This window comes from Ammospiza caudacuta, chromosome 8, assembly GCF_027887145.1.
Source record: "Ammospiza caudacuta isolate bAmmCau1 chromosome 8, bAmmCau1.pri, whole genome shotgun sequence".
Lineage (NCBI taxonomy): Eukaryota > Metazoa > Chordata > Aves > Passeriformes > Passerellidae > Ammospiza > Ammospiza caudacuta.
This window is the reverse complement of record NC_080600.1, coordinates 27,936,658-27,960,011: the sequence shown is the minus strand read 5'-3', so window position 1 is coordinate 27,960,011 and position 23,354 is coordinate 27,936,658. Positions and strand designations below refer to the sequence as shown.

Here is a 23,354-nt window from a genome sequence, read left to right as displayed (position 1 = left end):
ATCAGCGAAGATATGATAAATTTTTCACTTTGCTCTAAATACTTCCCTTCTCCCATCCCACAGTTAATTTCAGCAAAGTGGATTTATTGCCATTCAAGCTAGGTCATTAGCAATCCTATTTTTTCATAGATAATATAGTGTTCACTGAAGAGACAGAGTAGGTAATTTTCCTGTTTCTTTTCTATTATGAAAGTTCTCTTCCCATTCTCCTACAGATCAGACCTGATGGCCAATATTTTATTGGAAAAAAATGGTTTCACAAATAGGAAATACAGAGAAATACACTTCAGTTTTAAGTAATAGTCAGCCTTGCTTTACATTGCTTAACCTCTAACCAATGAACTTCCTTTCACATATTTCCACTGTCGGTACACACACTTGCAGATGCAAAGACTCAATATAAACCTTGAAAGACTTACTGGATGGCACATGGCAAACTGCTCCTTGCAGAAGTTGTTCACAATTTGCACTTTTCCAGTGCCCTGAAGTATCAATGTAAACACAGCTGCCCAAGGCCTGGGACTCGTCGTCCTCCCAGGAGGTAAACAAAGACCTGGTCCCATCTGACCATTCAAAATTAAGCCCATTCTGCCAAAAAAAAAAGTCAGGTTATTTTTCTGATATAATTCAGCACAACACAAATTAATCTTCTTTTGGTAGCATCCTCACCAGAATTACAGAATGTCTTAATTTCCTAAAGGCCCAGCAAGGATGAAGAAAAGGCAGAGCCAAGGATCCTCCCAACTCACTTTTGGGAGACTACAAATTACATCTAATTTTCTGTTTGCAGCAAGCAGTTATTTGGGCCACTGGGCTACTGTGAATGAAATAATGAAATTTCAATGTCAACATTACAAGATATGTTTTCCCTCCATGTTTTTAAAAGTTATCTGTGGCTTTTAGTTTTCAGTAGTTGTTGTACCAAACTGGCTGTCACTGGGACTTACACGTTATGTTAAAAGAAAAAAAAAATACAAAGTTTAAGGCTCAAATTTTCCAGAGTTTCATCTCTAGATGCAAACTTTCTGTGACTTCAAATCAATGCCACAGCTCACTAGTTTGTTACTGGAAAATCTCCTTTGCAGCATCCCACTGACAGCTGGGAGCCTCCTACGTACGTCGGAAGTGAAGAGCCCGATCCAGTGGCTGTATCCCAGGCGGTTGATGATGATGGTGAGGAAGGCCTGGTGGTACTGGTCTGTAATGCTCACCAGCTCTGCACTGTTTGCCATGCAGGCTTGCAATGCTGAAGACCATGTAAAATTCCCACTTATTATTTTATACATTCTGTTTCCATATTCTAAAGTATCTGGCACAGGATACATATCGGATGCATTGATGAGATGTCTGGATGTGTCTGTTACAAACAGGAAAGAAAAAGAACTTATTTTTAAAACAGACAACTTGATCATAGCTGAGTAGCTTCTAAAATAAACAGGACTATTGTTACAAACAAATTAAAAAATTGAAAACTCCTTGGTTTTAGGAAGGCACTGTGAAATTTAAAAAGAGAGCTCAGTTCAAATCCACTGCTGCTTTCTTTTGTTTTAGCCTCCTTCAGAAAATAATTCAAAAAAGGGGAAATGGAATGCAGGCAGGATGGCAGAAGCAAAGCACCAGCTCATCTTTCCAGGAACTGACACATCTGTTTGGACACTTGAGCAAATTTAGCAGTTCACTACTGCCAGCAAGAGGCTGTCTCACTACTCCCTTCCCTGTTTCTCGGCTCTTCCTGCTGCAAATTCCTTGGTCTGGTGTTTGCCTGACCCCGCACAAACCTGACACAGCCTGTAAAAAACTGCAGAAAATGACAGTAATTAGAGGAAAATAAATTAAAAAAGTAGGAAGCAAAAATATATGGAAATTTTCTGCTGAATTAGCAAACTGAACTGTCTGATGGTTTGGGAAAGTGCCACGGGTGTCCCACTGGGGAGGGAGGATGGTCCACTTAACCCAGGAGCACTCTGCTGTGCATGGGGCAGTGCTGAGCTGCATTACAGCCAGGCCCATGGGCCACTCTCAGATCCACTGCCCTGCTGGGAAAATCTTCAATTATAACAAAAAGTGTCTGAACCTTGTGAATTCCTTTACCTTTAACCAACAGTGCTTAATGGGCAAGTGGTCATCTGACATATGAAGGTGTATCTTGACCAGCCCACATCCCTGGGATTCATTCCAAGAAAATAAACTTTTTTGGAGGGCTATGACCAAAAAAAGATAGTTAGAGGAATGGGATGTTCCCCAAATGGCCACCAGAGACCCTCAAAAGACCCCCACTCTAATGTAACATAATATAAGCTCCAAGAAGTGATTTAAATATGCAAAAGAATTCACAGAACATTTAGCATATATGTATGAGTTTGGGGAAATGTAATGAATATGTATAAGTTTCACAGATTTCAACTAGTCTGTTGGCTGGCTGCAGGGCATGGAATAGAGCAGATCTTCCCTGCACGCCTGGCACCGAAATAAAATAATCCAGCTTTCTAACACTGAAATAACAGTGTTGGAGAGTTTTATTCCTGACTTTCAGTGACACAGCTGAGAAAGGTGGGTAGGACCCTGAGCACCCACTGCAGCCCAAACCTTTGCCAGAATCCTGGCCACCATAAGACAACTGTTTTCTTTCCTGCCTTTCAACCCCTCCTCCATCTGTCTCAGGCAGCAGCAAGGGGTTAAAATACAAAAGCTTGGGACGTAACTGAAACAAGCCAGCAGGAAAGCACATTTATTTATTTTTTCTGCACCAGGTACAGGATCACTCCAGCCCTTCCCACAACTGTAGATCCCAATCAATGATGTAAAATCCAGCTATGAGTGACACGTAAGCCTGCCCAAAGCTGGTACTTGTTCTGCTTCCCAGCTGGCTGTGCCTCCCCTCCCAGGCAGCAGCAGCAGCAGAGTGTTGTCTCTGCATTTTAGGGTTAAATGTAGAGGTGATAATACAATACAGAGCTGAGCCATAGAAAACCTCCCTGCAGTAGAGGCAGCTGCCAAGGAGACTCCGCGCAGGCTCAGACGCCAGCCCTCCCTTCGCCCCAGGGTCACCAGAGTGCTGCTGCCCAGTTTGGGTGCTGTGTCCTGGCAGTGTCCTGCTGGCAGAGGGGCTGCCCTGGCACCTGGGATGGGGCCCCACAGCTGCCCATGGCCCCCAGCCCAGAGGCAGCACCAGAATGTGGCTTGGGGAAACACAACAAACCCTGTTCCTCCCCAACACTAACCCTGTTCCTCCCAAACACTTCATGCTTCCTGCAAGGGAACTTTATGGTACCAGAATTAGAGAAGTGTGGTACTAGAAAACAGAAGCCAAGCTCTATTCAATAAGCTTGATCCACCAGTCAGATCCACAATGTTCAGAAAAATGTATTTGCTACAGTCTCTTCTGATCTAACATTGCAAGTTACAACCCCCTACCCTAAATCATATTTTCATCAAAATCATCCTCCGTTTAGCCTTTTGGTTACTCTGCAGCCATGAGAGAAAATATGAAGTTTCATCTCTATTTTCGATTCAAAGATACACTACAGAATGCTCAAAGGTAGGAGAAGTTAATAACAGAATGTTTTTTAGCAATTACTTCTACATCCCAGCTACTGATTTATTAAATAGTGTAGAGCTAATCTGTCTAAATATCAAACTGTCTTAGAAATCTTTTATGTTCCTTGTTTTAGAGACACTTACAAAAAGCTGCTTCTAGATAAAAACACAGTAAGACAAATTCCATATAGTAAGAAAAAAGAACAGAAGCAAAGCAAGACAAAATCTTACCCTGAGTCTTTTGGCAGACAAAACCATAATTTTTCTGGCAGTTTTCTAAGTACCATTTTCCCGTAAAATAAAAATTAGGGCTATTTGATACCAATGTACACAGGGGAAGTTGATCTTGAATGTTAAAATGCTGTCTCTGCAATCAACACAGAACCTTATATTAATTTAAATATACACCATGCAAAACAATACAGCATTACTAAATTAAATTTAAGAGAATAACTATCTCAAAGTCTCTGTAACAAACATTGAGGTAGAACAATGAACAGTCCCATAAATACAATTTGAAACAATAAACTCATAATTAAAAAGCCACAAGCTTTCAGTGAACAATCCAAAATGCTAACCCCAATTGGGACCAACATGTTGTAAAACAATGTATTAAAATAGGAAATTAATAATCTTGTTCCTCAACTTTGCTCAGACCAAGCATGTAATACTAACCACATGATTCCAAGTTTGCTGCTTAAAACCAGCTGCAAGAGAATGTGAGTAGAGCCACAAATTAAGTGAATGTCTGTCTCAACAGGGCCTTGTTTGCTACTTCTAGTTGTGCCTGTAAATCTGTACCCACAGTTCTTCGAAGCTGCAAAAATTAAGAGCAGCCTAAACTGCTGTAACAACTTTGGCCCTGTCTTATGGAATTCATGACCTTTATGGATAAAACCAACTTCTCACTATCACAACCCCCTGAAAATACTCACATCCACTAGTTCAACTGGTGACCAGTTAGAATACATCTGAGGATTTTGATTCAACCATTTTTCATAATCGTCACTCTGGAAACCAATCCAAACACTCGTTTTCCACCCATATAGATTCATTGTTATGAAAGCTTCAAAATGAAAGAGAAATGAAATAAAATAGACCAGTAAGAATTTAGGGATAGATGAATTCTCTTACAACACACTAAAGCATTGAAAAAATAATTTCCAATCAATGATACACAGTTACCAGAAAATAAGACTAGAGTGGCATTTCAGTATCATCTTACCATAAATTTAAATTGCTTAATTTAAATTGGGTTAGGATCTACTCCATTAGCTAATAATACCAGTACAACCACTATACAGTCCAGCTGAAGAAGCTTTTCCCAGTTTTAGCTGAAGATTTTTTAACTAGAGATAGCCAGTGAGATTCCTCCCACATCCAAATAAGTGGTTTTACAAGTGTGTGTGAAATTCAACCACAGGTTTTTGTTCATAAATATTTTCAAATTTGCTGGCATTTATTTCTCTGATAGTTCCAGCCTGGTGCTATACTACAGATAAGATTTTAAGTACTACTGAAAGACAAAAATGAGACAATAAGGTAGAAATTTTAACCTGCAAATTTTCAAATGGGTATTCCATTTTGGGGAGTATTTTTAAAACAAGGTAAGCACAAAAGAATTTGCAATTATTCCTTAAAATGTACCTGTCATATATCTCAGTGAACCTTTAAATTTTGGCAAACTGAGAAACATTAATGTGTTTAAAGCAGTGGAACCATGGGTAAGAGCTGAACAATCTTCTTTCCTAAATCTGTATCCAAGATTAAACTTTACTACAACATCCTAATTAAGATGATGTGTTATTTATTTAACAATATTTCCAGCACTCTACCTTGCTCCAGTTCATCTTCCAGGATAGCAAGTGACCCATCATAGTTACTGCAGAATGCCTGTGCAGAGTACCAGTTTCTCAGATGTTCTGGATCCTTTGGAATTTGTATTAAAAAGCACTGTTTGAAAAAACAAAACCAACCAAACAAACAAACTTGCTTTGTTTGCTCTCTTCCAGCCATTTATCAATCACTAAGAGTGTCACTAAAACATTTCACATGCTGTTACTGAATGTTAAATATTTCACTGCTTTCTGTCCTGCCATGGACATCTCCAGCACACTCAGTGTTAGTTTCCAGCTGTGATCTGGACTGCATTCAAATCAGTTGTTTCAAGGCAAACAACTGAGGTTAAATTTACCCTTGCAGTCACTGCAGTGAGCACTGGGATAAATTCAGGCACCTCGATGCATGTTGCTAATAAGGAACTTAGGCATTTAAGAGAAGCCAGATGAAATAGTTACCTTTTGACCCTCAATTGCAAATTCACTTTGGCTTATAATTACCTTTAATGAAGGCCATTTGAAACATCATGTTTCAGAGGACAGCAGCAATTAGGGATTCATTTAGCACATCAAGGGGTTAGAGACCTCTTTTGAGATCATAAAAGACACTTGAAATTGTCATACGTGGAAAAGAGAGGATGGAGCAGGCTTTTTATGGTAAAGGCACAAATACAATTGCATAGCTTTTGCATACATGAGTATTTACTCCCTGAAACTAAAGTAAAATTTTTAACACCTTGTTAAGACAACTTCTTAAAGTTGCGTGCAGCTATTTAACAACAATAAATCTTAGTGTCACTCTGTCAGTTCTTATCAACCTAAAAGCTCTGCTTTCAAAAAGCAAGAAAATCTTCAAATATTAAGTAATCCTCAAGTATGATTTCTGTCCTCCATATGGAATGCATTTTGAACAACAAAACAGCATAAAAAAAGGTTTTACTTTGAATCCGAAGTGCAACCAGCCTTTGGGACATGCTCCTTGTTGGTTCGGGTCTTTTGGAATCTCCTTCTCTATCTTCTTTGGGATGTTACGTTTACAAATGCAGGGAAGAGAAACAGTACAGTTTTCATCACCCCAGAGTCCTGAGCAAAAAGAAAAATCACAGTTCAATGTTGGTTTGAGAATTGGAAAGGGGTTTTTTTAGATACCTTGGATATTGTTTATTATCTGAGTAAAAAGACATTCTACATCAAATACATTTGGACATACTGCATTACAATGGATTGATGGTTCATGGGCACATCCTTTTATTTCCAGTTTAATTTTGTCAAGTAAAACCAATTCGTCTACACTGAGTCATATAACATGTGACTATAAAACTATTTATTAAAAAAAAAAAAAAGAGATGCCTTCCAGATAAAATAGTTTGACTTCCTTACATTGAAAGTTTTTGGCAAGATCCAAGTGATGATATGAAATGCTGGCCTGCTTAGGAGGAAAACATACTTTTCAGAAACTCAACAAATTTATGGCCAGCCCCTTTGGCCAGCTGAGGGGGGAGGGTGGGCGTCTCTTCCTTTTATCTGATGCTAATATGGCAATGGCAAACTCAAACATTCATAAGTCATGAATCAAAACCCCAATATCTGTGGAAAAAAAGAAGGTTTTATGTTTTTTCAGTTTTGACTTTCGAGCCTGGGATTACAACACTGCAGCTGCATTAATCTTTTTCAGCTCTTCTCACAAATACAAAGCTGGCTATTTTTATTTTCCTTGGAACCTGACCTGTTTACTTTATCATATGACTTGCAGATCATCAGAAAACAGACACTGGAAAATGACAGAAGTCACTAAACCAGCAGTACTGTGACTTTTTTTAAATACCCTAGTAAAATACAGAACTTTGCCATGATTGAAAGGCTAGCACCAAAATTATGGCACCCAAAATCCCTCAGCAGATTGGCTATAGGATCAAAAATAACATAGAAACCTGAGTACTGAAAGTCATGTGCTGATAGAAAAACAGTTGATAGATGTAGGAAAAATTGTCACTAAGTCCATGTGGGTCTTTTGGTTCTGAGAAAACTGTGAACACCAGCAATGCATTAACATTATTGCTGTTCCACATAAACGCCCAATTAAAACTGAAGTATCAATATCACTGGAATCTTTGTATTTTGACATTAGAGAGCTGTAAATATTAATATACTTTTAAAACCTAAAACCTAGGCTCTGAGCATGTTAATGATATTTCATTATTCTTTTCTTAATCACAGAAGCAGTCACGCAAATTGTAACTACGGAGCAGGACTTTAATATGGATTGCATTTCTCAAAAGCAATGAAAAAAACAGAAACCCTTTGGCCAACAATAGAATAAAGTTACAATTACTGCAGCAAAAGGAAATAGAAAAGAAACCTGTTTGTGATGAAATGAAGCCACATCTTTTCCCTGGTCTCTGCAGATCTCTTTCCCTCCCTTCATCCCAGTTCTGGTATGTTACTGGTGATTCATCTCTCCAGCTGCACAGAAATGTTAAGAATAAAAGTTTCACTTTTTCCTTTGTCCTATCCTTACCTAAATTCACACCCTCCATCAAAGGGTTCAAAAGGAGATGCAAGGGAGAAGAAAATAAACAAACAACCACCGTGACTAAGGTCAACATAAATGTCTTTTACAACCTTGCCAGAAGGAATTCTGCAATGTGGAGATAAATTAAGAGCAATATTATCCTGAATGATATTTACATGAGAATTGAAATTTTCTCTTGAATATCCCTCAGTCACCAAACTGGTTTGGCCCATCACAGTGGGAGAGGGCATGCCAAGCACAGCTCACAGCACTGTGGCACACACGAGTCCTTACCGAAACTCCTCACTGAGGTTTTCTGCGTGCAACCCAATCCACCAGTGAACATCAGTAGTAGAGAGCTATAAAAGAAATGGTTTGCAATGTGTTTAGATGTTGTTGATGTTGTTGCCCTTCTACCAATGCATTAACAAACTCCTGAAGTCAGACTGTGTATTCAAGTAGCATCTCCATTGGGTTCCAATGGGAAGAACAGGTGCTAAATCCTATCCATGTTAATTCATGTAACTTCAGTGGGATTATTCACTTGAGTAGAGAATGATTTAGCTCCCGAATTTCCACAGGATTGCTGATCTGTCTTCTATAACCCAAGAATTTACAGCCTATGTGGTTTGAAAAGACTGTCATGCTATGTTAGACCATAATTTGTTTTCCCCCAATTCCTAAAACTAAACAATAGCAAATATTTCCTTTAAGCAGTAACATAGTGCTGATCCTTGATGTTTCCAAAATGCTTTCTGAACATTTATTAACTATGTATGGCTCATACCAGAGTATTCTAGTTACATCAGAAAGGTTCAAGAGAATTTCTGGTGTAAACCTGAGGAGGAAATTTAGAGGAAAATGTCTTTTTTCCCCCATATAAAAATCCATAGTCACAAGGGGGGTAAATTCAGTAGACATAATACAAGTCGGTGGACAGAAACACTGTTTGAATGTGAGAAACCATGATGGCTCCCCATGGGCAGAGAGGGGTGGGCAGAGAGGAAGAAGCAGAGAGGGATGTACACCACACATGAAACACACTTTTCTCTTTGTCCCCAATTACCTTCCCAACTTTGGGATAGGAATCTGGCTTTAGCTCCTCCTGGGTCTTGTGAGGCAGATTGATCAGATGCTCAATAGTAGAGCTGATTCTGCAGATTTGAAATGTAATTGAACTTCTTACGCTAAATTGGGCTTCAGGGAGAGATATGAGAAATGAAGGCAGAAAGAACATTGTAAAGTAAAATGTCTTTTAGATTCTGCCTGGAATAACAGGAGACAGATTCTCTGAAAGATAAGACAGAAAATAGCCTGAGGGTTTATTTTTTAAAAGGGGTGCTTTTTCTTACCTTCCTTATTTTATTTTGAATAAAGGTTTGTTCACCAGAAGAATTTATTATTGCCAATCCACCACGAAGCCAGCCACAGACAAATTTACATGTTTCCCATTCTGCAGGGCTGACATGGAAAAGATATTCTGCTCCTTGATAATATGACCAGGGCAGTTCTAGAAAATAAGCAAAAGAGTCAGTGGCGTGCAGAGGTAAAAAACTCATTTCAAGTCTCACATTTTTTTACCCCCATGGTCTGCCTACAGCCACATTTCAGAGGACAAATATACCACTAGGAACAGCAGAACCATATTTAACACATCAATTTGTGTGACAAAAAATAACCTATGAGTTTGGTTTATTTTCTAATACTCTACCCCTTGAGACTGCAGCAATATCAAGAGCAGTATCTGATGCTGTGGTATTCCTAAATAACAGTGGCAGATTTGAGCTCTAACAAATAGTTCCTACAGAGTAAATTTTCAACATAGAATATTTTAGTTATTTTATTTTTAACGAAGGCTTAAATTGTATGTCCATGTGATACTGTTTCAAGATGAAAAAAAGAAAATATTTTCATACCAGCTGTGTACCAATTTGGACTGGTTGGTTTGACACCTGCAAAAAAACCCCAAAAACAAACAAAGAATCATTAAGAATATTGCTATTGTTGTTCAGGGAGAAAATGGGAGTTAAATGTGGAATAAAATAAAATAATTGCCACACTCACTAAAAAGCTTTTACAGTAGTTTTTATGAATAACAACTTTGAATGAGTATTTCCAACTAACTGGTAATCTTGCTATATGTTTTTAAATTGACTGTTCACATTAGATCTGTTAACTGAACAACAAACCTAAGTGGAATAACCCATTTGGCTTTGCCATGATTTCATGCAGAAGACCAGTGACAACTCCAGAGGTGGCTAAAAAGGAGATTTTTAGGTATTTTTTTTCTTTGTCTCTTCTGAATTGCAAGTAATGTGTATAACAGACAGTGCATGATAATTAACATTCTACCTTTTGGTATTTTGCATATCCATTCACGCTTTTCTTTGCAGTGTGCTGGAAAGACTGTTCTGTTTACTTTGAACACACCACAGCTTCTTGGGTCATCTTCAACATACTTGTCCTCCAAAAATGAAGATACAACCTGAAAACAGCACATTCATTCACTTTCACTGACAGCCCAAGATAAAGCATTTAAAAACCTCACCATGGAGAAAAAGGAAGGATTTAGACATATGTGTAAAATAGGAACAGCTAAGCAACAACTAGAGGACTGAGGTCTGCCTAAATTATGATGGTAAAATACAAATAATAGGGTCCATAGCCATGTTCTCTCAATGCCCTGTCCAACTAATTTGTAACAGGCTTCTTCATAAAAATGAGTGAATAAGTTAGGTTTCACAGTTGTTAGCTGTGAAACCTAACAACTTTTTGACATGATTAACAGCAGCTGCCCACATCTAAAAACCTTTGCCTCCGTTCAATGTATGCTCAGATGTGACTTGTAAGGTTACTGAAATACAGAGTAAACAGATAGTTACAGGTGTTCTGTCAGACCACTGCCACGTCCCTCCAGAAAGTGCATTTCTTTTATTAAATCCAATCCAGAACTGTCTCTCTTCTGTTCTACAACAGAAACAAAGAAAATAACATTTCTCATGCACTTTTTCCTCAGCCATTTCAGAAACAATTTTTCAATAGTACAAATACACATATTAATTTCTTCTCCAATTCAATATATTATTCCATAATACATTTCTTAACTTTTTAGAATTCTTGAAGTAAACTCTTGCTTTCCCACTAAAATGTTAAATTATGTTTTACAAGACGAAAACATTTAAAATAGGATTAAAATAGTAGAACCTCCATTTCAACAAGGAATGTTAATTCACAAAAACACCACCTTGACAACAACAGCTCCTCAACATTTACCACAAAGATCACCTTCAAAAAAAATCACATTGAAATTATGCTGAAACATTTCACCCAATTTTAGCTCACGTTAGAGTAGGGACTTCTTTGGACACTAGCAAAGAGGATGGAATAATGTCAATTGTAGATTAGTACAATTATGATAAATCTTGTTGGTGTTAAAAATATATTTACCTATCAAAAATTGTATATAACAGATTGTTTAAAAATGTTTCTTCATAGATGTGGCTAAAACTAGCAAGATGGGCTCCAAAATCTTGACATAACGCTTCTGCTTCATCCCATGTTCTTCTCATCAGAACTTTTTCATTGTGAAATATCTGCAATAAAATAACCATTGTCATAAATTTAGCTTGTTTTAGAGAGCAGTTTTTTCAGAAACCCATAAAAATCAAATATTAGTCACAGGTTTTCCTAACCAAACCAGGTAAATTTCAAGCAAAGCTCTGATTCTTGTTACTTTCTCTCACTTTCCACTGCAGTGCAGGACGGTAACAGGAAATTTTTGTTTGTTGAGTCAAAGAAATAATGCTTCATCAAAAATGTTTTAGGAACAGCATATCCTTAAGCGGATGTAGAATCAGAAAAACTCAAAGCAAGTATGACATGTACCTTGTAGCAGTTGAGCAGATTAGGTTCTGACTCCCATCCAAAATAGCAAGAACTTGAATACTTTTGAAAAGTAAGATCAGGTTCTTCATAAGAACTGACTTTTTGCTTGCACAATGACATGGCTTTGAAGTTCTTACAGCTTTTCACCTCCCAGTAACCAACAGGGTGCTTCCCTCGCATAGCCACACATCCTCCAGAATGACCTAGACATGGGGATAAGTGCTGAATATCAGAATAGAACATCTGAACTTTGCCATTTCTTTGGTCAAGTTGCTGTTTTATTGACATGGCTTTCTGGATAAAAGCTTAATGAACTTACAAAACTAGCAAATTCTTTGGTCAGCAGCCAACTTATAAGCCTCTCTTGGCTGGCTTGAGCTTGTAAAATGAACCAGGACAAACAGTTCCTCTCACAAAATGCACAAGAAGAATTGCAATTAAAAACATTACTTTTGCAAAATGCAGTAGTAAGCAATAAGTGTAAAGAGTCCAAATCAGAGAGCCATTATTGAAATGGAGTATCTTTATAAATATGTCTCTATTTTCAGATATTGCTTAGTGGTTTGTGTTTCAAAGGTTGAACAACTGTTTAATGTTTTTACTTTCTGTTTCCTTGGAACATTTTCCTAAGAATTACTATGAAACAAACAAGATAAAACTAAAGGGGAAGAAGAAGAAACCTCCACACTGTTATTCACAGAAATGTTTTTTGCAACCTCTGGCCTATTTTTCATATAGAATGCAAATTTCAAACTATTACTGAATAAAATTCATTACTTTTCAGAATCTTTTGCTGGGAGTCTCAGGAAGCCCTTGAAAAGCTCATGAAGAAGTGTGCTCATGGAAAGCATCAGGTTTGGGTTTTGACATTCTTTAAAGAATGTGATGTATGCAACAAATGTATTACAGTTCATAAAGGAATGTATGCAAAATACCTCATGGAAAAAGAAGAATTTCAGGGATCAGCTGAGTCTGTAAGGAGGGCAACTTCTTGTGGAGCCAACAGCAGATGCAAATTTATCTCTGCTCTCTTGGCCAGGCAGGGAGGAAAGGACTGGGACTCTTCAGTCCCTGCTAAGCACTGGTGCTGTGGAGAAGAGAGCACCCTTCCCAGTTTCCATTTCCAGCCTTTCCATATTTTTGCCAGCATGCTACTCACGTGGCTGGTGCTTGTTCCAGTTTGTGTAGCTCACTGAGTGATTCTTGCCTGCTGTACTGAGCCAAAAGTATTCTCCCGTGTTGTTAAGGTCTTGCAATCCTATCCAAAAATAAGTTCTCTCAGATTCTGCCATGCTGCGGATCATGCTGTTGATAAAAGCTTGTTCAAACCTTAATAAAATAATCAAAATAAAGGTTTTTAGAATAAAATAGGTAAATTGATATTTCAGTGAATATTTCTCATGACATTATTTAAATTACCTCAGATGAAAAAGACAAAATGGAGGTACTTAATTTTCTTTACAGAATGCTGTGGGGAACTTGAGGTATAAGTCTGTATCCCTATTTTTTCAGCACTTGAGCACATAAAAGAAACACTAGAATCAGTTTTTAAATAAAACCTCAGTGCTTGAATTGCAAGATGTAAAGACAGAATGTATTAATGATGCACAAATTAAAACAAGAAACTCCAGGTATGAAGGAAAAATGTTAGTGGGGTCTGAAAAGGCTCCAGAAGAAAGAAAAGAAAAATCTCTGCACAGAAGTGTCCTACTGAAACCAGCAGATACACAAACCAGCACTAAGAAAACATCTGAAGGACCCAAAGCACCAGCTGAACTGAGTACAAAGAATCTTGATTTCTTCACTAAAGTTATGTGAGAGATGTACACCTTTTTGCAAGTTATAACTGCTGTGCATAGTAAGCCAATTTTCACTTAAATGTAATTAGTTCTGATATAACTGTTATACAAACTCAGAAAATAATGGCTAAATATAAGGATGACAGTAATGCAAGAGACAGAATGCAACACTGTGATCAATGTTACAGTATCTGTAACACTGTGAGGGACTCGGAATTTGCATTTAATTTTCATTTCCTCTGCACGTCCTCTTTTTATGTCTACTCTCCTTCCTCTACAACTTACTATCTAATGAACACTTTAGGATCAGTTACTGAAAAGGTTTTGCAGTTTTCACTCCAGAACAACTAACGTCAGCAATAATTTAACAAAACCACAAAACTAACATGCTTTTGCTACTCCTTGCTACTGCTGCTAACTGGAACTGGGAAATAACATCATAATTAGTGATGGGTCTTCCAAGAAGTGAAAAAACAAAAATAAAAAAAAGCAGAAAAAGACAGAAGACATTATTCTAGTGATGTGCAGTATGCCTACAGCTCCCTGCCACATTTGAGCTGCCAATGCTCAGCTGCAAGGATTTGTCCCTTATTCCCCCTGAAAGGACCTTTGTCACACTGCAGCTCAGTGCTGCACGCCCTGTGCACAATCCTGGAACCACTGGGCAGAGCAAATTCCCACTGATGTCAATCTTTAGGTAGGGTAGCCAGTGGTTTCCTAAAATACCTACTTACTCTTTATCGGATTGCTGAGGGTTACTTTCCCTGGTCTAAAGGGAGCAGATATTTCCTCCTTGTATTTTTGGGCTTTGGGTTTTTTTGTTTTTTTTTTTTTTTTTTATTTAGGCTTTTTTAAAAATAATAAATAGGCAGCAGTTACAGTATCGATGTAATTTATCTATTAGTAGGTCAAACTTTAATGGAAAGCCATCATGAAGGGTAAATAACAAAGGGAGCAGAGAAAACCCAAGCATCTGGACATCTACAGAGGAGAAAGTTCTTGCTAAAGCTGGAATAGAGGCAAATAAGAACAAGGCATGGGAAAACAGCAACAAATGCTTTCAAACATTTACTCTCACTCTATTTGCTGAGAAATCACATAAAATGAATACATAAACAGAAGCATTTATAAAACATTAATTGATTTGGATTAAAATTTTATATTTATTTCACTATAAAAATAAGTATATTTTCATCTTTCAGTACACCTTTCAAGTACACTAATAAAGTTTCTCAAAGATGTTACATACCCCTGCAGCAAGCATTTTCTTTAGATTTCTGCATGCCCAAGTGTGCACATTGCTAAAAGTGTTTATTAGCCTAACAATTTCTCATTAATAAATTTATTTTCAATTAAAAATTAAGGCAAAGCACACCTTTGATTTCAGCTGATGTTAGTAATTATGCTCACCTCTCAAGCAAATATTACTTCACCATGGTGATATGTTTTGCCATGCAACGCTTAATAAAGTTAGAATAGCTCTTGTTAGAGGTATCTTCACGCTATCTAATAGGATTGACTACCTGTTGGTTACTGATACAAGTGCAGATGGGCAGAAATAACCACTGGAAGCAAGTTCAAAACTTCGAGGGGTACTGTCGATTTTGTAACAATATCCACCATGTCTTTCCCATCCCTTAAAAGAAATGAACATCATTTTATAGATTATTAATTATTGTATAGTTGTTAACAACTTGGCCCCCTTTTGTTTGATGATCCCTGGCATCCCTGCAGATCTTTTCTTTGCTACCATGGTTGAAGAGCAGTTACCCTCAAGATCACTGAAAATGTGTATATCAGATGAGCCAGAACACTGTGCCTGTGGTCAGCCTGCCTCATTTCATCTCATTATTATCTTTTACTTCATTCACCCTGGGTGTCCAAAAGACACCACCAGGACTGGTGTAAGTTCTGCTGGTGTGAGCTCATGCAGCATACCTGCTTGGATTTATGATTAACTGTTTTAAATAAACAAGAGGACAAAGAGATAATACACTCTCTCAGTCTTTTGATTAACTGAATGTAACTTTTTTCACATTAGAAAGAAAAGGATCAAAGCCAAGGGACTGTAAGAGAGTTTAGCAAATGTTTTTACAGGGTGTGAAACACCAAGCAGCAGAAATTTATCCTGAGTAGAAGTTGCCAGAGTGGGCCAAAATACTTATGACCAGTGGCTCAATACCTTGAGACTCAGTCCTGAGGATCACAGGATTGAGAAGAAGTTGAAGTGCTATCAAACTGCTGACTACAGCTTGTCAAGAAAACCTTGATGCTCTGCACATTTTTCACCCAGTCAGGACTGGGACAAACCTTTCTTACACTAACAACACACAAAATTCTTGAGTGACAAAATACATTGGTCCAAATTAAATAAATGCAGTCACCCTAAACTTCTGGAAATTTTAAGCTGGAATCAAGTAGTAATGTCCACAATGGTATGGCAAGAACTCTGGATCTGGACACTACATCTGGCAAAAGACTGCATCCGACTCCAAACGGTTCAATTGCAACCTTCTTAAAATTCAACTGAACTGGCTGCGTTTCTTCATTTCCCAAGAAACAAGACAGGAAATCTAAAAAAGGAAGACAATTAGCTAAATAATAAAGCAGCTTAGAGAGATTTTTTTGCCTCCACAGTTTTGAACATAACAGAAATTTAACAAGCTTCTTCTTTCCACACTGTGAAAAGGAACTGATGGCAAACTAAGTCATATTTTAACATGCTTCCTTTTACTACTAGAACACAGAGCCTAAATGCCTGAAAATATGATACCATCTCCTAGTTGGATAGCTGTGCTCTTTCCCATTTGTGTTTGAAAGCAAATGTACAAGTGGAAGAGTTCACCCTCTGTGTCAATGAAACGGGTAGGTTTTCACCCTGACATTCCATTTCAGTGTATGAAAACCATGTGTGGGAGGAGGCATCATATAACAGCCCTTATTTGCACAGATGTTGGACAAAAGGGTTTCACTTTTGATCTAGAAAGAAATAGGAACTTGGGTAACAATCACTGATGAAACAACAAGCCATGAAAGGCATCTTGTGAAGCCTTTTAATCTTACATTAAAATTTAGTTTACATACTTTTAAAGCAAACAATGTGATTTTTCCAAGCAAAACATGCATGTTTTTAAGATGAAAAACTGAAATTATCTATTTGCATCCACATGTTCTGTACCTGTATTTAGAGGTTACCTATATAGTTCTATGTCATTAATATAGTTCTAAAACAACCATAAAACCACTTACCTCTGGACAATTTGATTCCAGTTCAGGAGAGACACTATTAAATTCCCCTGCTTTTTTGCAGATATAGAAAGATTTGTCTTCACATTTTTTAATCTTCCAATGTCCCTCCTAAAGAATAAATAGAGTATATTCCATATATATCCATAGTCATGCATATCTATACAAATATTAGATCGCACTCTCTCTTCCTCTTTTAACTCTTCACTAAAAAAAAACTAATTTTTCTCACTCCATTTACCCAGCCATAGATGGTCCATTTACTTCTACCAACACTGTCAGCAGGACATCCCAAATCAATCATACAAATGGGTTTGTCTCTTTCACTCAGCATTCAAGATGTAAAGCATCTTGATTAACTAACACCATGGCCATGCCAGACCACCTTTCTTTCTGGCTATCACAGTTCTTTGTAAGATTAATCTCTTTATTTGAACAGTCCTTACTCAAGATATTACAAACTTTATATCATATAATTTTCACACATCTGTACATATAATTTTCATACATCAAAAACAATGCTTGAAAAATTTTATCCCAAACCTACTTTTCCTTCGTATTTTACATTTTCATTTGTTTGTTTACAATTGCAAACTAAGTAAAATATGACTTTGGAATCTAAACCCTCCCCCCCTCCCCACCTCGCCTTGTTCCAAAGTCCTATTTTCTAATTCCAGTAGGAACAGACTTTTCCCAGTCACTGTAATTGTCTTGGTTTTCTCCTGAGTTAAAGATTGTAACTTGGACCCACTACTGTAGAGACAGCAGAACCCTTGATACAGTTTTCACACTCAGACAAAACATATTTTACAAAAAAGTTTTTAAAATTATAGTGCTACTTAAGCAATTCATGTATTAGTGAGTTTAAGAACTGGTAATTGCAAAAGTAAAGTAAATGCATGACCACATTGCAAAAGAATTGACAGTGCCATGAATACCAACAAGATAGGATAGTGTTGTTTTAATATTACTCTCTGTTTTACAAATCCTGACTGATCTGGTATCGATCTCTCTATCAATCAATCTGCTATCAACTTCTATACTTTCATGTAGACCTAGACTATTGTTTTGAAAGATACTCCATAAAATTTATAGATATTTACACAAACATAATACAGGCACAGCTGACAGTTTTTCAAAACATAAATTTGAAACTTTCAAGACCAGAACTTATGCATCATAAATTATGATACACATTACTTGGATTTTAAATTACTTTATCAAAATACAAACTCATATTTGTTCTCTTCCATTTGCCAGGCTTTACATATGTTGTATTTTTATTGAACATAAGCTCAAAATCTGTGATTTATTTTCTGTGCATCAATACTGCAAAATGCATTGGTTTCTAAAGGCCGTGCTGCATTTGTCATAACATGAATGCATTAAGAATCAAAAACAACGTCATACTCTAGGTCATGGCTTAAAAAAGTATGCACAGCAAGAAATAAAATTATTATGAGCTAAAATAAAAGTGTCTAATTCTTTTAAAAGAAAACTTACAGGTCCTTGTGCCAAAACACAGAGTTGTCCTGTTCTTTGAAAGGTGTTAGGCTCTTGTCTGTGCCAGTTAGAGAATTTTACTGGGGTTCTATCTGACCACTCAAAAACAACAGGGGTGTTATTACTGTATAATCCAATCCATGTCTCTGTTACATTTTCTGTAAAAGAATAAGTGAGTTCAGATTTTAACGTGAAGTGATAAAGCCTGTTTTTCCTCTAACACGATACCACCATTAAAAGTTATTCATGGGATTTTATCGGAATGTCCTTCTTTCAGGAAAAAATAAAAGCTGTATAAACTTCAGGAAACCTTACTGATGAGACTAGGCTCTACTGCTCTTGAAAGCTAAATAATTTCAAAAACAGAATCAACATACATGATAATATGCTTTAAAATCCTAAAACATACAAATTAAGAGCATATGCACTTTCTTGAAGTGTATGGGCAAGCAAAACTGATGTGGGAGTGAAATATTTCTTCATATAATTTTCCATGCCACACTCAGCTTTAGGATTCTCTGAGAGTTATAGGGTCCAGTGACAGCACAGTTGTAGCCAGCGTCTAACAAAAAAAGGAGAGATAAAGCTTGCATTTTGATGTCAAGTTTTATTTTACCAGCCTCTACAGGAGAAAAAGCACTCAGGCTTTCAGGCATGTAAGCCCTTCTCCTGAAGAGAAGCTTGAACAAGCTGGAATGAAGCAGCAGACTGAAGCTGAACTCAAACAGAGAACAATTACATCTATCCATTACAGCATCCCTGCCAACAATGGTATTTGTTATCTATGGAGGGTCTTCATGGAGGTGAGGAAGATGATGGAGGTTAACATCCAATCTCCACATGACACTTTGCCCCAGCTCTGCGAGAAAAACTCAAAACCAAACTGTGCAGCTCTGCCAGCACACTGGTGTCTGTGGCAGGCAGAAAATACTCACTTTCCTTTGCTGCTGTTATGACAACAAAAGTATTGGCATTGCTGCATCAAAGAGCTTTTGTTCATTAAGTTCCTTGTGCAATTGTGCTGCCTCTCAGGACAATGTGAACCAGCAGAAGTGCTTTGATACGCCCTGCTGACATCAAAGGGGACTCTGCCCTCACAGTAACAGCAGCAATTTTGCAGTGTGGATCAGGCCAGCTTGCAAGCCAAAGACATACTGAATTGGTTTTGCTTCTAAGCACAGCTCTAGTATAAGGTTGATGACTGAATGTTTTGCAATAGTTTGCAAGGAACCAGGCAAGAGTAGGAAAGGACAAAAGCTAGCATTTTTACTATGGCCTCACTGTGTCTGCTTCATGGAGTCATCTCTTTATTTTAAGAATAGCTATTGGAAAAGGTGACTATGCATTTTTAAGACTCCTAGAATGGGCATGCAACATGGTTTCTTTTTTTGCAAACATCATTTGGGTGTGACACATAATATAGCGCTTAGATGGTTACAAGTTAAAGAGCTGCACAAAACAGCACCACAAAATACTTCAAGAAACACCTGCACACTTAAACTCCCCAAACTCACCACTTTCAAGCAATTTAAGGAGCAGCTCTTCATCTGCCATGGAGGATACACTAATGAGCCTGCTATTTTCACTCTGGCATGAGAGAGAAGCATCGTTCCAGCTCTTGTGCTCTTTATGAAGTCTGTAGCAGTTGCGATTGTGCGGGTACCAGCCAGCGTCACAACGAGTGGCACGGTACTGCCAGGTATCTTGAAATGAGCACACCAAGTTCATGTACATTAGACAGAATTGCCAAGCTTATGCTATGTTCATAACACGTTCAGAGTTGTTTTTTTTTAACCTTAAAATGCTGAAAACAGAGTTTTCCAAGATGACTTAAGGAGGCCTAAACACCTGCTCTATGGATCATCACCTACCAAGCAAACTGAAACTCCTTCCATTTTATTTGATGATTGAACTGTTTGGGCTGCTGGACTAGTGGCAAAACCTAATTCAGTTTAAAACACAGTTTATCTCCCTTATTACTTCTGAACCTGGTTCAAGGACAGATAAAGCTTTTTCAGACACATTACCTACAGAATGTTTGGATAGCCTTCCTTTACTACCTGAAACATGCTGCTAAACTTTCTTTAAGTTACTAGGAAGGAGCTGAACCCATGTAAGTAGCTCATATAAAACCAAAAATTTATGCAAGTAGCTCTTATAAAACAAAAAAATTATGTTAGAATAAACTAAATTCTGTTTTTGACTTTCTCAGAGAACAGAGTCATTCTGAGTCATTCCATGCACCACACATCTTATACGCATTGTATAAACACTTGAAGTATATGTACAACACTTTTTTGGCATATCAAAAATACAGCACATCATAAAAAACCTTGCAAATTTTGTGCTTCATCTATACATCTTTCTTCCATGTGTGCCACTGGTTAATTCCATTCACGCTCAAAACCTATTTTGCAACTTCTAAGTGTGGCTTATATTGTAATATAAAAGGGAATGAGTATACTGATGGTGTAAGGAATCAAGTAAATGTTATTTGTATTAAAACTGTTTGTTCCAAGACTCTCAACAAAGAGTGCTGTTTTCAAAGACTGAATTTAAACAGAAAAAAAGTGTTATTACATCAGTTAAAGTAAATTGTATTCAACTTAAACAAGCAAACCCACACATTTACTGCAGGTGCAACTCTGTTCTGCTGACTTTATAGTCAGGTGGCTTCTTTTGCTCTCCTTGCACCCCCACAAACAAGATACAGTAACACTGACACACTTACCCAGTGTTTCATGCTCTGTCTTATTTAAATATTTTTTGCATATAAAAGGCAATCCAGATTCACAAAAATAACTGTTCCAGCCATACTTTAGTCTTGGATTAATCACTGCACAATGATTTTCTTTATAACGGTTATCAGAGACATCTGCAAACACATTTTTGAGGAGCACAAAATTACAAAAAATCAGTTCTTAGTTGTAAAATGGTGTTGTAAGGTTCCCTGCAACTTCTTGAATTAATGTATAAACAAGTCTGCATACCCAAACTTCTAATAATATTTTACCAGTACTATGGACAGTTGAACATTTACCATTAATTACATGTGTGGCGATGCCTCCTTGGCTGCTGCTCTCAGATGAGAGACTGAAACAAGCTTGAGTGTCTATAATTAATTGTTGGTGGACAGGCTTCAAAATTAAGCAAACCAAGGCACAAAATTCATTTTAGTGTACTAATTGTAATTACACCTTGTTAACATAAAAAAATTGAAACTCCTTTCCTCCATGTAAGTAGCTACGGTTTTTAAATATGCAGCAAAGGAACATCTTTGAAAGTACAAAAGGATTGGACCATTAATGCTTTGAAGAGATAGATCTCACTTGATGTTATATCCTTAGAAAGGCTTTCAGTTTGTGAACATGAATAAATAGATCTAACAAAAATAACCTGCACTCATTCACTTAATTCAACTTTCAAACATAGCTGTGGGAACAGCAGTGCTGCATCAAGCTGCAGTTATAGAGAGCATATAATTATGCTGCTATAACACATTCAAGAGGAACATCAAGTACTTGCTCTCCAGTTGACAAACATTAGTGGTGCTCCATCTGACCACTGCCAGCCAGCGTCTTCAGCCAGGCGGTTCAGGCCCATCCACAGCATCATGTCTGTGGAATTTAACTGCCCTGAAACAGAAAAAATAAACAAAGTAATACTGCATGCTTTCCCCAAGCTTTAAAATATCTACAGGCATAGACCTGCTGTCCTGACTTGTTACAATTGGAATAAAACAAAACTTCAAAGCATTCTCCACAAAGTTCAGGCTGGTTGGCTTTTTTTCCTGTCCTTAGAAATAGTAAGTTGCTCTGTTAATCAACACAGAGATGAAAAGGAATAAAATTGAAACCTGAAATACTTCACAAGCCACTCATTCTGCAAACCCTTCCTACATGAGGTGCTGCTGGCCTTAGAAGTTAAATCTAGAACAAGCAGCTACATAAACACTAGCCTGTTTACATAAACACTAGCCTGTTTCAGCTTTTCATAAATCAAACAACTTTCAGAAACCTTTACAGCCTTGCAGGCATATCAAAAAGCCAATGAAATATTTTTGAAACTTCCTGTTAGCTTATATCCTTCAATTGAAAACCAGCAATAGTGGGAAGCAATGAAAATCGGAGGCAACCTTTGCATCAGAACTCCACCACCCATTCCTCCACTTGCTTTTCTCCACTCACACTAAAACACTCATGAAATCCTTCCTTTCAGAAGGCTCTGCACAATTTGTTTGAGACATTTGCTCCAAGGGGAAAAGCAAATTGCTTATCAGAGAAGGAGTAACATGTATTTATACAGCTGGCATTCTTTCCATCCAGGACATTTATTTTAGGCCTGTAGAAATGCTCCTATCATTCCCATTTACTGAAGTCCAGCTTACAGGGACAATTTAGCAGGAGAAAGGGACACCAAGGTAGACTGCAGAGAAGGTAACCATGTATTATTCTCCAAAGTAAACAAACAAACTCCCTAACCACAGCTGCAGGATGAATGGGAATCTCTGTGGGAGGGAGAATTGAGAAAATGACACCCTCAAGTAACATCACCACTTCTGCATCTCAGTTTATTAAGGTGGGGATTTACCTTCATCCTTGCTCTTTCAAACAGCTCTACTGAGGTGTGTTGAGGTGTGTTACATGACACAGCCCCACAAGCAGCAATGGGAGAGACATCACTCAGGGTATTAGGCTCCAAAGCTATCCCTTTGCACAGGTAAGGAGGAAATCTAACTACAGGTTTCCTACAAGGTCCCCAGAGCAATGTCTACTCACTGCTTAAGTTAGTTATGTAGTCCTGCTCCTCGGGGTTGGTGACACTGAGCAGGTCCCCTCCTTGCAGCTGACAGGCAGCCCGAGCCTCAGGCCAGCTCAGCACGGATGCCAGGTTGAACTGGTAGCAGGTGTGTGTCTTGGGATTCTTCTTCCAAAAGATGTCACAGCCCCTCTCTATTCAGAAACAGATTTATCACCAGCTGCCCATCATGCCAAACCAATCAGAAACACAACACCTTGAACAATTTAATTAATT

At 37.7% G+C, this 23,354-nt stretch overlaps 1 protein-coding gene across 1 annotated transcript in view; it reads right to left on the bottom strand.

Annotated features, from left to right (window-relative positions):
* Window positions 1-23,354, bottom strand: part of PLA2R1 (phospholipase A2 receptor 1) — a 35,743-nt gene that overhangs the window by 5,455 nt on the left and 6,934 nt on the right. The window contains exons 4-25 of the mRNA XM_058809189.1: window positions 23,099-23,272; window positions 21,842-21,955; window positions 21,052-21,195; window positions 19,835-20,023; window positions 18,321-18,478; window positions 16,821-16,928; window positions 15,095-15,207; window positions 12,932-13,101; window positions 11,773-11,975; window positions 11,335-11,480; window positions 10,770-10,854; window positions 10,240-10,372; window positions 9,804-9,839; window positions 9,240-9,397; window positions 8,182-8,246; window positions 7,735-7,838; window positions 6,316-6,458; window positions 5,373-5,490; window positions 4,473-4,603; window positions 3,769-3,904; window positions 1,119-1,357; window positions 420-588 (exon numbers count right to left, since the gene is read on the bottom strand). Coding sequence (XP_058665172.1) covers window positions 420-588; window positions 1,119-1,357; window positions 3,769-3,904; window positions 4,473-4,603; window positions 5,373-5,490; window positions 6,316-6,458; window positions 7,735-7,838; window positions 8,182-8,246; window positions 9,240-9,397; window positions 9,804-9,839; window positions 10,240-10,372; window positions 10,770-10,854; window positions 11,335-11,480; window positions 11,773-11,975; window positions 12,932-13,101; window positions 15,095-15,207; window positions 16,821-16,928; window positions 18,321-18,478; window positions 19,835-20,023; window positions 21,052-21,195; window positions 21,842-21,955; window positions 23,099-23,272 — 3,036 coding nt within the window. The remainder of the gene's footprint in view (window positions 1-419; window positions 589-1,118; window positions 1,358-3,768; window positions 3,905-4,472; window positions 4,604-5,372; window positions 5,491-6,315; window positions 6,459-7,734; window positions 7,839-8,181; window positions 8,247-9,239; window positions 9,398-9,803; window positions 9,840-10,239; window positions 10,373-10,769; window positions 10,855-11,334; window positions 11,481-11,772; window positions 11,976-12,931; window positions 13,102-15,094; window positions 15,208-16,820; window positions 16,929-18,320; window positions 18,479-19,834; window positions 20,024-21,051; window positions 21,196-21,841; window positions 21,956-23,098; window positions 23,273-23,354) is intronic.